This window comes from Thermobia domestica, chromosome 9 (genome assembly GCF_964235325.1).
Source record: "Thermobia domestica chromosome 9, izTheDome1.hap1.1, whole genome shotgun sequence".
NCBI lineage: Eukaryota > Metazoa > Arthropoda > Insecta > Zygentoma > Lepismatidae > Thermobia > Thermobia domestica.
The window spans coordinates 42,621,174-42,638,513 of NC_137462.1; the positions used below are offsets into that span (position 1 = coordinate 42,621,174).

Consider the following 17,340-nt stretch of genomic DNA (forward strand, 5'->3'; position numbering starts at 1 on the left):
CGAAACATCTTGCACAAAGAACTAGGGATGTGAAAGCTCTGCGCAAGATAGATGCCGCATTTGCTGACTGCCGACCAAAAAGCAAATGCAAAAACGATTTTCGCAGCAATCTTTGGACCGATTCAAAAGGGATCCGACAGATCTTGTGCTGCGATTTCAGACAATGGATGAGACATGGGTTCACCACTACACGCCAGAAATGAAACAGCAATCCAAGCAGTGGGTGGAAGCCGGTGGTGCAGCGCCGAAGAAAGCGAAGACGATTGTATTCGCCAGAAAGGTCATGGCCAGTGTGTTTTGGGATACGAAAGGGATCCTGTTAATTGATTACCTTGCAAAAGGAGAAACGGGGGGTCTACTGAGTTTCATTTTCAAAATTCCAGTATATTTCCAGTATATTCAGTATAACTATAAGCAAAATTCCAATACCTATTACAATGATTTTTTAAAACTTCTTTAGGAATAATACTCTTGATGATTTCAGGTTTGTAACTGTTTTACCATCAAAAGAATATGTTATTTCTAATAAATTTAATTACCCTTGATTTTTTTAAATACAAATGATTTTTTAACATTTTTAAAGGGTCTCCCAACTCCCTTCACATCCCTCACTCCACCCATTATTTTAAATGTCTAATTGAAAAATGAATAGAACTATTGCTTTGGAAAAAAAATACAATCTCAATGAATACAAAACTGTTGCTAAGACTATTAAAACAATTACAAAAACTATTGTTAACAAATTATCAATTTCATGTTTTTTCAGTATGTGGATCAAAATTCCAGTATATTTCCAGTATCAAAAATAAATTCCAGTATAATTCAAGCATTTCCAGTATCAGTAGACACCCTGGAGAACAATTACAGGTGAATATTACTCCAACCTTCTTGACCAGCTGGATGCCAAAATTCGCGAGAAGAGGCCTGGCTTGAAGAAGGAAATCATCTTTAATCAGGACAACGCACCTGTGCACAAGGGTGCGTTAGCAATGGGAAAACTGCGCAATTTGTGGTACGATTTGCTCGATCATCCCTCATATTCTCCTAATTTGGCACCATCGGACTTCTATCTGTTCCCAAACTTGAAAAAAATTCTTTCTGGGAAGCGCTTCACATCGAATGAAGAAGTTGAGAGGGTCGTGGATGACTATTTTCACAACCTTACAAACTCACTTCCGGGAAGGAATACTGATGTTGGAGAAACACTGGACCAAGTGTATTGAAGTTAAGGGAGATTATGTCGAAAAATAAAATAATTTTTGAACTGAAATTCGTAATCTTTTCATTGTCAGGCCGAGAACTTTTCACCCCCACGCTCGTAGTTATTATCAAAGCTTCACTGTACTCAGATTTCCATAAGAACTCTGCAGTACCTATCTGCTTATAACATAACTCAAGATGTAAATACTGTTACGGAGAAATTGGAGAAAATGTGCTGTGATAGACGCAAATGTCTCTTTTGAATCGAATGGAGTAAGACATTTTAAACTCCGATTTAATACAATAATCCCAACAGAATAATAATTTTGCGTAAATGGTAATTATTGTGCATATATAAGCAAAACCAGGAAAAAAATACCAAGATACACGTGAATATTACAGAATATTGCCGAACGTTGCCGTATGCTGTTAAAAACAGATCGAATACTACTATACATACAATACTACCAGGTGACTAAAAATATAAGTGCCGTTTTTGACGTCCCATTAATCACGTACTCATTGACTAGGGATGATTCCATACCGGGACCAAGTACCTGGAGGAAACCTATATATCGTCTGAAAGCTCTTGCCATGAGAACTACGAAACCGTTTTCCAATCACGGGCAAACGCGCAACTTGACCCTATAAGGATCCGCTTTGTTGGTTTTGTGACCCTATGTAGAGCATATTCGACAGAATAAAAATTAATGTTTAGATGTATCACGCAAAAGCGCCTGAGCCCATCATGTTCTTTTTTGGTTCATTGCTAGAACGTGATTTGGGTAAGGGATTGATAATATCACTTTGCACCCTGACGCACCCATTTGGTCAGTGTTACCAACGAACTGTAAATACAATGTGGAAGATGGTTTCTGTACCACTGGATGTATGTCCATGAAACGTGCCATAAACATCGTTAGTCATTGGAGAAAATATACTGTGGACATATTCCTCTCCCAAATACTCAAGTTTGTCAGTGTTGCCAACTATTTTCAGTAAAAATGAGGTGTAAAACAGGCTCCCTACAATGAAACGTTTATACGCCAAACTTGGTAGAAACATCGGACGACACTATAGCAAAAAGACCTTGAGTATTACCGTCTCCCGACCAGCCTAGGTTGTCAGTGTTGCCAACCAAGTGTAAACATCATAATGATGCAAATGGTGTGCTATTGAACGAACATAAAACAAATGTGACAGCCGCAGTATTGGACAATGGAAAACATAGTGAATGAATTTAACGTCCCCCCCAAAAAAAAACAGTTTGGTAGTGTTGCCAACCAAGGCGAACATTCAAGATTTTCACATGAAGTCGACAGCATTGGCGGCCATAATTAGACTGTAACCCATGCTAGTTTGTAGTATGTTAGTGTAAACCCATAAGCATTCATAGTGTCAGTGTTTCTAACCATTCTAAAATACATTTTCTCGAAAGGTTGCCTGACCATTGCAAGCATCTGCATGGGATACAGAAGTCATATACATTAAGCAAGTGGGTACCCTACACGTCGGCAGCCAACAAGGAACAGCGAGTGACAACCTGATTGTCCTTGCTGGTGACGAAAAGTGAATTCTCTACGACACTTCTAAGTATACTAGACATTGGTTACCGATACGTGACCCTGTTCCTCACATCTCAAGATACTTTTGCACCAATGAAAGGTAGCGATCTCTGTATGGTGGAATTGTCGGCAAATGGTGGATTACGAGCTCCTTCATTACCTGATCAGACTATGACTGCTGACCTCTACTCTCAATAGTTGCAAAGAGTGCACCGTGCGTAGCAGTAAAAGCAGCAAGCATTGGTGAATCGCAAGGGTGTGCTGTTCCTGTACGATAATGGCAAGTGACATGTAGCAAAGAAGGCTCAGGATACCCTTCAACAACTTGGCTAGGTGACACTGTGCCATGCACCATATTTATTGGATCTTGCGCCAACAAATTACCACGTTTCATTCTCTCGACAACCACCCCCGTCGCAAATGAGGTGGGGAACGCACTCACGGACTTCCTTGCATCCACGACCGCCGAGTTCTATCACTACAGTATTGTGTAGCTGCAGGGACGTTTGCAAAAGGTGTTTGATGCTGAAGAAGATTATTTCGAAACCTCAAGCCTGAAGGTAGGTGTCGTCTGTTGTGTTGCTCTTTGTTTATCTCTGGTCTAGAACGGCAAGAACCTTTTTGGTTACTTGATAAATATGTCTAATACATATTGAGTTATAATAATACAAAATTATAGTTAGTATCTATACTAAGTTTCTGAACAAGAAAGCCTTGATTCCTGGAAATCCATAGGACACCCTCACGCCTCTGTCCGTTGTCAGCAGACCTTACATCTAAGAAAACAATAGGTGACCCTCGATCAAAAAGAAGAAAACAAGTTGTCAAACGTCCCCGTTTCTTCAGATTTCTTTTATTTAATTTATTACAAAAAGTCTTATGTCTTGTTATTTCTTATTTGTTTTCCTTGTTTTTTCTTTCCTGTTTCTTCGTCTATCTAATAACAACGAATCTGCCAACATCTACCAACCACCGTTCTAAAAAGGATTAGGTATCTTTCAGGTAGTGGTGTGAGACAAGGCTCTTATGTTTTGAAACGGACAATACCTCGATTTGAATTACTCGGATTAATATGCGCATCCTAATGCAGGTAAATGTTAAAAATCTACGCCAAAAAAGTGAGTACATAAACCTCTGTGTAGATGATCTACTATTTCCTATATTTTACCCAAGGAATCTCATCAACTAATTAAAAATAAACTCTGCTAAAAGACAATAATAAGAAGATCATGCGAAATTTATATGTAAGGGATACAGATAGCCAGCGTTATAGTCATCGTTATTCATTAAGATACTAACGGATTGGTTCCATTAATAAAATCGACCGAGATAATAGCTTCAGGTATCTATTGCGAGAAACAGAATTTACAATTTCGTTTTCGTTCAAGAATTATCGTGTTGTGTTAACAGGCGGACGTAAGTCACCATTACTCGTTAAGATGTTAGCGGATTAACTCCATTACCGAAATCGGCCGAAAAAATCGCTCTACGTATCTATTGCAAAAAATAATTTAAAAATTTACTTTCTTTCAAGGGTTATCGTGCGAAGCGTGTCGTTCAAGACGGACGTACTAAAAGTATGATCTTATAACTCTCATTGTGTATTTCTAACAAAGAAGTCTTTCAGCTCACTGAACAAACAAAATGAAAGAAAATCTTTAGTTGGATACGCATATATAGATATAAAGATGTAAAAATCGATGGACCGAAATACAATAAAACACACGGACATCACGTCTTCCACCACAGGCTCCATATGTCCTGGGTCAATGAAAACTTGACTCACGACCCACCAAGTTTCATCGTCATCAACTCTGACCCATGATCCACGTCCTCCTTTCCACTGACTGAAGAGTTTACACTTATATTAAAACAAGGCTGTGAAATTATCACTAATCGAAGTTTGAATTTCTACAGTCAATCGCTCAAGCACCATTCTGTTACAATACCGGTGGATATAAACCTTTACGATATAAAATAGTAAAGTGCTTGTCATGGTCCATATTTACGATGAATTTCAATTTAATTATCATGTATAATTATTTTCTCGTTGAATTACAGATACTTTTTAGTGGAAAATAGAATGAAATTTGAAAGTCTCAAATCAAGGTGAAGTCAGTCAATGTAAAGAAAGAAAGAAAAAAGAACAGAATAAAATTCAACTGTGTCTCGAAAGTTAAGTAGTAAGCCCTATTGCTGTTATGGCCATTACAAATATAAATATCCAAAAGTGCCTTTTTTTTCACAGATATACTCATCTCAGGCAAGTAAATAGAAACACTTGAAAAAGAAAGAAAAATGGAGGCCTTGAAAGTAAAACGTAGACAAATTCACCAGTGCTCAGAAGATGCTGTCTACAATCCACTGAGCAGAGCGAGTTGATGAGTCACGTGGGTTACGTCCTGTTGACCCACTCTTAAATCTTGACCCACGACCCACTGCATCTCTGATCAAATCAGCTACCATTTGCATTGAAGATGAAGTGAATATATTGGTGCTCAAGGTATGTATGACAGCTTTAAGAATGGTTCAATATTAATCCAACAATCACAAGAACGTTCTACCATTAAACCACTCAAATTATTATAATAGTATAACTCAGTAATAAAATATTACCATTGTTTTAAATCATATAACACTTTAATTTAAAACAAGTGATGTAATGTACATATTTACGATTTATTGGGTACAGAAAATCAAAATAATAATAATAATAATAATGCTAACAACAACAATAACAGAAAGCAACATCTCATGAATGAACTTAACACAGGAACTTTACTAATATACACAGGTTATAGCACATTCACAAAAGAAAACCAAACGTCCACCAAACACATCGCCATTCTTTCACGCCCTTCTAGACACAAGCTTTCATTAAATCCAGACTCGCAATACACAAAATATTCTAATGCCCATAACATTGGATGACTTATTCTCATACTGAATACACAGGGCAGCACGAATACTTACATCAACAATTAGGCATCATTTTCATTTTAGGCTCAAACTACAAGAATTGATAGTATTATTATTATTTAAAGAAAAAAATAAACCATAGTCTCTTTTTAAAAAAAGCAAAAAAAAAGTCAGACTTTTACTTGAAAATTATATTAGTACCGTATTTTAATACGAGAGGGAGTCCGAAAAAAAGTTTTCCCTCTCGTTGCAACTCTTGGGTGGGAGCGCCTTGCCCATCCGCCATACAGTCCTGATTTCGCACCCAGTGGCTTCCATCTGTTTCCGACTCCGAAGAAGACTCTCGGCGACAGGCGCTTTGGAAGCAATGTTGAAGTCACACAAGCTATTCGACGCTTCTTTCGTACGCAGAGCCATGAATTTTCCCTTAAAAGGTTTTTGAAGTTTATAGACCGATATGACAAATGTATCAATGTACGTGGTACTTAAATGGAAAAATAAAGATACATCTGATCTTTAAATGTCACATGCTATTTTTGATCTTGCAGTCGCCATGGGAAACTTATTTTCGGATCCTCCCTCGTATTATAAAGACATCAGTCTTTTATAAAAATTAAGTCATTGTCGTTTATAATCGTAAATACAAAAAAATCATTTCTAACAGCATACAGAAAACATGCACATGCATGCATACATACATACGCATAAAGGTTTGTACATACGATGACGCTGAATATATATATGACCTATATTGTACTTGGTACGCAAGCTGCTTCCTTTTCCTACAACACACACAAAATGTGTAACTCCTTCGTCAAAATTACGTGACGATGCTTTCAAATTTATACATGAGTACATATTATGTATATATTTAAATAACAAAAGCTGAAATAAACAACACTAAAAGACCACTGATCCTTATGTTATTGTACAGTCGCTAGCAAAAGTATAAACAATCCCCTCATACATTGTTTTTTATACTTTCTAAATCGGTACGTCTAATTGAAGAATTGTGTTCGTTGGTGCTCAATATATTCTGTAATAACCAAAAATTATACTCAAATTCATAACGTAGTTTCAGAATTCAATATATTTCAAAGATCTTGTTAAAGCGCACGAAATTCACTACTAGAGAAAATACGAATTATTGTTTACCAATTCCGTTGTCTAAGCTCATGATAATAGAGCTTCAGCCAAATAAATATATAAATAAAAGTTAGTAAAGGATAGCTACACTTTACAGAATTGGTTTTATGTGAGTGGATTATTAACTGATCAAAAAGAGACAAAAGAAATAGATTTTGAAGAGTCAATTACGACCACTCAGCCATAATGCCATGTACCTGGGTATTGAAAATAAGGTACACTCTTTAACAGACTATATTACTTGAAAAATCAAATTATATAACTTCTGTATTCTTTTTTTCTGAAAAATGATTGATAAAAGTATATTGACTTTTACCTAAAAATCCCAAATATGCTCTTTAATTCTAATCCTACTGTTACTTCAGGGCGCATGAGTGAAATAGATATGCAATTTTGCTTATGACTGTACATGGCACGCTTGGAAAATAATGGTAATTTAATAGTACAATAAAACCTATTTAAGTTAGTTACACACACACTGTTGTTTCACAGAGTATATTTATTTAACGCAGTAACAAAGCAAATGTCTATTTTCTGCTCTTCCACAAACAAAATAATCTTAAGGAGCCATCAATTAAGTACCTTGTATCTCGTTCGAGTTAAAGAATTCCAATAATATGTATAAAGCTGTTTTTTCTCCTGCATTCTTCCAATATCAACTTCACTAAGATTTGTATTTCCGTCAACAACTGAGTTACGTTGGTGAAAATATATTAAGAACACCTTCATATAACTTTCCGTTAGTCAAGCAATTCAATATAGATTTACCACTGTCGATTGCTATCAGACGCGTATTGCAGCTAAGCCTTGCTTACTACTACTATTTTCAGCCAAATTAATATATAAAAATTACTAAACAGTAGCTAGATTGTACACAAATATTTTAGAAATGAATCAAATACAGGGTGGCCCAAAAGTAGGTATACACCCTTGCAATGATCAAGTATAACATTCTAGTTTATAGGTTTATTTGCTTCGGCTGTTGTGAGATTAAAAGACATCACGAACAAATAACAAAGAAACTAAGTCTACCTGATGGATAACAGTAAGAAAGGACATAAAAAGCAATGAGTTATCAGTACGGGACTGGATACCTACTTTTGGGCCACCCTGTATGCACTATATTGTTCATATACATATTTTAAATAATCAATTTTCTCTTTGTAATTACTTCTGTTTAAACTTTATATAAATATATTGACTAATTTTAGAGCAGTATTATCTATTTTTAAGCTCTCTTTCTTCAGTTTTCAAAAAACTGGGCTATTGCTAGCTCTTGCATTCAATGTTAATGGCAAAATGGAATTGCCATATCAATATTATTTTTATTCTTCATAACCATATTCCGTATTACTTCAACACATTCAATCTGGCACATTTTGTTTAGATGAGCTATCATTCACCCTTCCGATAATAGGTGTTAGTTAATAATACTTTCATATTTCTTCATTTACAAATTGAGAAAACATTACACTTCGTTATTAGTTTCTATAGCTACCAAACAGTATAAAACAAGAAAGGTTTTTTAATTTATCACTTTCTTAATGTTTAAACTTGAAAGATTTAGTATTTTAGCAGCTGCTGTTTCTTTCAGAATTATTATCCACATTTATTTATTCATGTCAAAAGTTTTAAGAAGGTATTTTTATTTATCCTTAATTGAAAGAATGCAACAAATGCAACATTTCTATCGTTTCATTCGTACATAGTTTTCAGTTTATGTTTTCACAATGCCCATCGATGAAGATGCAGGATGTGCATTGAAACAGTTTGGTCAGTTGAATAATAGTGAGCTTTAGGCGTGTTGTATAACATTTTAACTTATGATACAGTAACTACTGCTTACGGTGGCAGGGAGAATTGCGTCTAAAAGTGGTAGACAATTAGTCAGATAATTAACGGGATTTTGCGAATCTTCCTGGTTGATGCATCAGTATTTCCTGTAACTTCATTTTAAGACCTGCAGTATTCGTAATTTATTTATTCACTTATTTAACTGTATAATGTAGCAGACGAAACGCCCTTTTATTTGAGACTACAGTTTCAAAACTAAATAAAGATTTCCTAACTGTAAATATATGGTTTAGAACTACACAAGAATACCGTAATCGGACATTTTACAACCAGAAGTATTGTTCTATCGGCTCCTCTCTCGGATACAATTTTTTTCTTCAAGAATGGTTCATTACATAAGAACTCTGTTAAGTGGAAAATCAGCATTTTCTGTGATCCTATCAAGAGACAGGGATATAAAACTTTTGAAAGTTGCTGTACAAAACTTTCTTTTAAATTAAAATCAAATTTTCTTTCATTTTGGATACATATTTTTGACAACAGCTATCTATATTAATAAAATTGAAAGTAATCTTGTTCGTGATCGAATGGCAGCCGAACAGCTGAACTATCATGAAATTTTAAACATAGTGAGCATCTACCTTGAACTGGGCTCTTATCATCTCTTTAAAATGCATATAGAAAGGGGGGAGGGGTCAAAAATTTTACAAAAACAAAACAAGAGTATTTTCATGCAGCAACAATGGATTCATTAATTATTACATTAAAATATTAAACAGTATTTCTTGTTAAGGTCATAAAATATTTACCATTGTTTCTAAATAATAGACTAGGTAGAAAAACAAGGCATGCTATGTCCAACGACAGACTTAGAACAGCAGAGGAAGAGGAAATCACATGGACGCTCTAAACAAGAGGAAAACGAGCAACATATTTAGCACGTAGGTTGAGCTGGGCTTCATCATTCCATTTCGACTTAAATACGCATCGTAAGGAGGAGAACAGGTTCACATACACCTTTCAAATATTTCCCATAAACATATTTTTTCCGTGAGGTGAACGGATATTCAGTTACTTATTTACACAAATACGTACCTTTTTCTATGACTAATTATAACTAAAACGTAATGTGAACATTAAGCACCGTGGCTATTTTTGACTGTCGAATTATTTTAATTATTGATGTCCCAAATTCTTGATTGATAGTTAAAGTTGACGAATACAATTTAGGCTAATTTAGCGTTTCGGAGCCGTGAAGTAAATCCTTTGGACTGCTTTTCTTTCTCTGTAGAATAGTCTGAAAAAGACCGATACAACACCGAAACGTCAAAAGGAATGCATTTTTTAAATTTTTAATCGAATTTAAAAGTTTTGACTAAATGTCACTTGAACACGGGCAATAAGTAAGAACACAGAATGGCGTAGACGTCTACCTTTGTGTTATACTACTTGCGGCACATGTTACTGTTTAGATCAAGTCGAACCTCTTCCTCACTGTTAATCGCTGAAGTGTTTTTCTAACACTATCAGTCAGATTTATACCGTTGTTAACGGTCGATAAAAGCTTATTTGATTCATTCAGGCTGTTATTTCCGTGAAAACTTTAAATTTTACTCATTCGTACAAGTGATGTTATTCAAGAAAAAATATTTCCTGATGAATGATAGAGTAAAATACATCCACACACATATATATATATACGAATACATTCACACACACACGGATACATACAGAGTGAAACACATTCTTTCTACACTGAGTACACACCATGCAAGCACAGGAAAATACCATAAAATCTTCATTTCGTGTAAGTTCTGCTTTCTTTTCACTTGCGGACCTGTTTACACCAAACTTGCGGACCTGTTTACACCAAAATGAGCTAAGTAACGTTAGGGAGTTATCGAAATCAAATAAGTGCAATAATACTGCATACAATACAGAATACTCACACGTTTCATACATGAAGGAAAAAACATGCGCTTAAGTAAAACATTTTATAATTATAATTAGCAATGTTTATCAACGTATATCTGTTGCTTAAGTCTAGATACATCTAACGCACAAATATAAATCACTTTACTAGGAATGACAATGAGTTCATTATGTTTCAAGGACCAGTCAGTCACTTTCCTGATTCGTATAAGGTAATGCCTATTGATTACCAATACCATTAAATTCATACACCAAAATATATATAAATATTGAATCTCCTCCAAGAATATTTGGAATCTGTGCATTTAAGCACAATATATATCTACTATGATCATAAATATAATAATAACAATAGCATGAATGCTATTATTATGATTGCTCTATCTTATAAATAGACTTCGGATTTTTGCATATTTGCATGTTTTGTTCCTGATGTGATATCGATATGCTCTTTAAACAGAAATTCGTTGCAGGTGTTTTGGGGTAAAATAGCAGAGTTTTATAGTGCATATATTTGCATATTTCGGACTTTAGTGCATGTTTATGTCGTTACTGCATATAAATGCATATTTAAAGGAACGACCAAATTGATAATTTTCAACAACCAACAACTTTCTTCATAAATGGAATTTCAAGTTTTGGTTCATTGTTGTCAGTTTAGAATATCTTCCAAGATTATGTGAAAGGAGAATAACAAAGGGGTGAGTGGTTCAACATCCTCCCGGCAATGATGCATGAATGTCAGCTTTTTGGAAGCAGATATAAATAACAATGTCAAATCATCTACAACAAAATTTCCACGTCACTCACCTCAGTAGTTAAAGTACCTACTGTTATGTGTGTGTGGGTTTGAAATTGTGTGGCAGTATAAGAATGCCAAAAGAAAAATTTTGGTCTATTTAGTTGTAGTGCGACATCTTAATTAGAATCTTAACTAGCTTAGAATTTTGTACAATTTTTGCCCATTTTTGTCCACCCAAGAAAAAAAATTGTATCATTTAAATAAAGGAGGGAGGGCCATTTCAAAACTTGTCCACATTGATCACCTGTAGTGTGACAACTTCAAACTTGAATTTTAACTAGCTCAGAATCTTGTCCAATTTTTTGTTCATTTTTGTCCACTCCTCAAAACAAATTGTACCATTCAAATAAACGAGGGAGAGCCATTTCAAAATTTCAGCCACTTTGATCACCTGTACCACGACATCTTCAAATTCGAATTTTAATTCGCACAGAATTGAAATAAACCAGGGACTGTCATTTAAAAATTTGACCACTTGCATCACCTGTAGTGAGACAGTTTCAAATTTGAATTTCAACTATCTTGGTGGTATAAAAGTCTACACAAAATAGGGAAATTTCTAAGCTAGTTAGAATTCGAATTTAAAGATATCACACTCCTGGTGATCGAAGTGGCCAAAATTTTGAAATGGCCCTCCTTTTGTTAATTTGAATAGTACAATTTTTGATGGTACAGTCACGAACATAAATAAATGGAGGTTGGAGCCATTATTTCTTATGGCTCAAACCTCCATTTATTTATGTTTGTGACTGTACAAAAATGTACAGAAATTGGACGAATTCTGAGCTAATTAAAATTTGAATTTGAAGATATCGCACTACAGGTAATCGAAGTGGCCAATTTTTGAAATGACCCTCCCTCGTTTATTTTAGTGGTACACAATGTTTTGTTGGTGGTACATGAATGCACAAAAATTGAATAAAATTTGAAGCTTGTTAAAATTCGAATTTAAAGATGTCGTACTACAGGTGATTGATGTGGCGAAATTTTGCAATGACCCTCTCTCGTTTATTTGAATTTACAACTTTTTTCTGAGGTGGACAAAAATGGACAGGAATTGGACAAACTCCTAAGCTAGTTAAAATTCAAATTTGAAGATGTCGCACTATAGGTGATCGAAGTGTCCAAGTTTTTAAATGTCCCTCTCTGTTGATTTAAATGGTACAAAATTTGTTCTTGGGTGGACAAAAATTGGACAACATTCTTAGCCAGTTAAAACTCGCATTTAGAGATGTCGCCCTACAGGTGATCAAATTGGACGAAATTTTGAAATGGCCCTCTTTTGTTAATTTGAATGATAATTCTTTTTCTTGGGTGGACAAAAATGGGCAAAATTCTGAGCTGGTTAAAATTCAAATTTGAAAATGTCGCAAAACAGGTGATCGAAGTGGCTGAAATTTTGAAATGGCCCTCCTTTGTTAACTTGAATGGCACATTTTTTCTTGGGTAGACAAAAATTGGACAAACATGTCGCACTACAACTAAATGGGCCAGAAAAATCATCTAAGAAGTTATCTTCTGAAACAATGGATTGAAGTTGAGAGAGCTTAACAATTCAAGAAGAAAATTGTTACGCTAGAAGAAAATATTCTAGGATTTACACATAATTGGATACAAAAAGTAATTTCAAGTGGATTTATTTTCTTTTAAACAAGAACCTAAGGTTTTTGAATACAGGCTTTTAATACAGTAAAAACTGCCTTCAACAGGTCCCTTATTAAACGGAAAATTATTTTAAACGGAAATATTTCACAGTCTCATGAATTTAAAGGTAAAAAAAAAGGAAAAAAACATGGATAAATTCTCTTGATTAGGCGGAACCTGTGTTGCGAAGAACGGATGTTAACATATATATTTTAACGGAAATTTTCAAGTTCCGGAATGTAGCATTTAGAAAATTGTTCGACATTTTGTAAGAGGTTAGATATATGAACTACCTTGTAAAGGTCTTCGTTTACTTGATACCCTATATATTTAACCTTTAGTCCAGTGCCACATAAGGCCCTAGATACCGTGCGACTTTTTAAACGAAGTGCAATATACATAGTAATTTCCAAATACCAAAAACTCGTTCTCTAGCTGGTTTAGAGACATGGAACAAGGAGCATAATATACACAATTGTTCAAAAGGGAGTCAACAGTAGAGGGAGGAGCGCTGAAAAGGGCGTATCATCTACTTTTTGTCTTGGCCTTTGAAACCGTATGTAGGCTTTTTTTGTTCGCTGTAAGTTTTATGTGTATTAATTCGTAGCACAAATAATTACTGTAATTGAATACGGAACACCTATGTACAACATTTTATTTTATCTCGCTATGTCCATTATATGTATGTACAGTCCGCAGCAAAAAACCTGCAACATGAGCATGTTAAGTTTATTGTGAAACTACGCCTAACAGTCCAGGGAATCAACATAACGTCTAAGCACGAATCACGCCTGGATAAACCTCGGCATCCTCCCCTGAACACTTATTTTGGAGCAAAGACTTCGTCGTTTCATAATAAATTTACATGCTCATGTTGCAGGTTTTCTTGCTGCAGACTGTACATTACTAATTTTTTTAAAAACATACATCTATTTTCGTTAACTTTAAAACCTTTAACGGAAATTTTTGTGAGTCCTGTTCAATTTCACTAGGTAGCTTTTATTATATGTTTATGCCAGAAATGTTTCTCCGAGTATATTTATTCTTTATTCACAGATACTAGGCGCATTCTTTTTTATTTGTAAATTTATATATATGGAGGCTTACGGAGCTGAAAATATTAAAAGCGACCTTACGTTTATCAATACTCATTTCAGTTCATGGGAGCCGCAGTGGCTCAGTGGTAGAGCGTTCACCTCTGGTGTTTGGGGTCATGGGTTCAAACCCCGCTCCCGCCAAGTGAACTTTGTGGTGGACAAACACCGTGTGCGTGGGTTTTCTCGAGGTTCTCCCGTTTTCTCTCACTTTCTTCATTCCACGACTTCATTCATTTTTCATGATCACCGTCTCCTTTAGCCTAACCGGCATAACCATGGGACGTAAAACTCAAAAATTTCATTTCATTTTCATTTTAGTGCAATTTCAAAAATCATAACGAGATTAGAAAAGTGATGATTAGGACTTTGTAGTGCATTTGAGCAGTTTAATTCAATAACGAAACAGACGCCACCAAAACCAATCGGACAAGAATTTTTTCGAAATTCATAGTCAATAGACGCGAAAAATTCTGGCATAAAATTCTTGTCTAATGTAAATAAAGTGTTCCTGGTAACAAGGACTCACGAATTTCAGATTTATAGGCAAGTAACATTGCTTCTTTTAAATGCTGTCTCTTAACGACCCGTGACAAGGAAAGAACATTTTCCGTATACAGTAATGTTTTGACAGATAAATACAGGCTTTTGCCAGAAACATCGAAAAGTACATAGTTGTATATTGTAGCATAAATACATCATCGTTATACACCAAGTATATGTGGTTCATGTAATACACCTTTTTTCTCTACAGATAATAAAATCCCTCATTTAACTTTAGCTTTTGAATGGTGCATATTTACAAATTTTAGTGCATATTTGCATATTTTCAGTGCATATTTTCGTATTTTTTAGCGCATATTTGCATGCATATTTTGCCGTTTTTTAGTGCATATCGATCCGAAGTCTACTTATAAAACAGAAGAAAAGAACTAATAACGATTGGTAAGAATACAACTATTATGGAAAATTTATAATCGTTTGAAATTCATCCATCATCTTTAGGATTGGCACTATTAGTAGTATATAAAGTGACACATAATTGACAAATTAGTGCTGGAACATCGCAACGTTCAGTGAGAATTGGTATAGTTTACACACACACACACGCACTATATATATATATATATATATATATATATATATATTCGTTTCTAGAAGATAACGTTGGTAAGAATTTAAGAACCTGACATACTAAAAATAATACAAAATCTACCATTTTTCTTTTGCTTGTTTTTCAAAAATGAAATGCAACTTACCACAATCATAGATAATGTTATTCTATAACAGCAAATATGAACCTGAAGAATTTTCAGTGTTGCCATCCATAGAAATTACAGTGTTGCCAGAATAATATTTCCCCCAAAATCTAAGTTAAGGCAGCGACTAGAGTAGGTTTGTTTTATCTTGGCACACTTTCCGCCATTGTTCTTGGTTGGCCTTTAAAGCGTTTTCTGCTAGCACTCACGTGAACTTTTTAATCCAATAGACGTCTTATTGGTTTTGTCGTGTAGGTGACGTTAGTTGTCAGCCAACCAATCAGATGAGGACATTGCTATTTGAAGTGCTTAGTTGCCACACACGAACAAGTGTGTTACAGTGATTTGTGTAGCGTTTAGCTGTTACCTAGCGTATTGTAACTGTCAACTTAACCGTGGCGTGGCAACAATTCGTTGCAGACAGATCCATCCTTTAGGCGGTAAGCGTGCCAATAAAAAACAAACGTACTCTAGAGGAACGAACTCAACTGCATTTGATTACGTATCATGTTGTTTTGGTATTCTGTGAACTACTTTTTAAATAACATTATTATTTAATTTTAATAAATGTATGTTAAAACTATTTTGTTTATTACAAACTAAATACTATTATTTAAAAAGTGGTTCACAGGATTCCAAGATAATGATACGTAATCAAATGCAGCTGAGTTAGTTCCTCTAGTCGCTGCCTTAACTTAGATTTTGGGGAAAATGTTATTCTGGCAACATTGTAATTTCTATGGATGGCAATTCTGGAAATTCTTCAGGTTCATATTTGCTGCTGTAGAATAACATCTATGACTGTGGTAAGCTGCATTTCATGATTTCTTTTCACTTATGAAAAACAAGCAAAAGAAAAATGGTAAATTTTGTATTATTTTTAGTACGTCAGGCTCTTAAATGTCAGCATTATTTTTTAATGTTGAACAGACTTACAGACAATACACTTCTAATATACCTCGACATTTGAAATTTACTTTAAACTTCAATCCTCATTTACTTACTTTACAGACATATTGAGTTATACTTTTGCTTCACCAATTTTGGTGAATCGACTTGAACAACTGAACTGGTCAGGAACGAAAGGGAAAGAAAAAAATATTATTTTGAGTATATTATTGGAGAGCATAGTGGTGCCCTCATAATAACCACATATAACAAGAATCCTGCAACAAAATCTACCAACTTTACAAATATGCTCTGTTTCAGCACTATTATCACATCAAAGGGTATCGAATAATATGGAAGCCATTTTTTTGGCTTGAATTAAAATGGTCCGCTTCTTACCGTAATAAACATGGCAACTTTTCTAAATATTTATATGGCCAAATATTGGCAGACAATAACTACTCCAGTCGACTCCTCAGACCTAAACCTAAGACTGAGATACTTTTATTTATTTGACAAATACATGATTTTATATAACATATAGGCCCTACTATTATATATTTTCTGTACAGAAAAATATATGTTAAAATATTATCCAGTCTTATATTCAAGCGTTATCTTAACCTGTTAACGTTTATAAAGACGCAAATACAAGACAAAATCAATGTACATAGATTAAAAGTACTAATTGGTGTCTTTGGTTTCCACTTGTAATTTTCTGTATAAAAAACATCATGGGCAGTTATTATGCTTGTTCGATCTCAGTCGTGCTAATCCTGTTCTTTCTTCTTCTTCATCGCTTGTATATGATGACATAGCAGCCACTGCTCCTCTGGTAGAAGTTGCCTGCATCAATTCTTGGTCTGGTCCTGTTCGGTTCTCATAAAGAAGAGCGTTTAAAGTTTCTTCATAAATTCTTGCCTCTGGAAATTCAACCTATGGAAATTAACACACACAAGTTAAGAACTATAAGGTGGTGTTTTATTATTTTCTATTCATACTTATATATAGGATGGGTCGTAAGTCGCTTAACATTAGCAATTGTTTTGTAAAGCAGGACGGTATGGTTTGATTAGGGTATTAGGAATTACATTTCT

At 34.6% G+C, this 17,340-nt stretch overlaps 1 protein-coding gene across 1 annotated transcript in view; it reads right to left on the bottom strand.

Annotated features, from left to right (window-relative positions):
- Nucleotides 1-5,425: 5,425 nt before the first annotated feature.
- The window catches only part of LOC145694607 (BTB/POZ domain-containing adapter for CUL3-mediated RhoA degradation protein 3), a 37,902-nt gene continuing 25,987 nt past the window's right edge, over nt 5,426-17,340 (bottom strand). Inside the window, exon 5 of the mRNA XM_081770996.1 lies at nt 5,426-17,179. Coding sequence (XP_081627122.1) covers nt 16,976-17,179 — 204 coding nt within the window. The 3' untranslated portion in view covers nt 5,426-16,975. The remainder of the gene's footprint in view (nt 17,180-17,340) is intronic.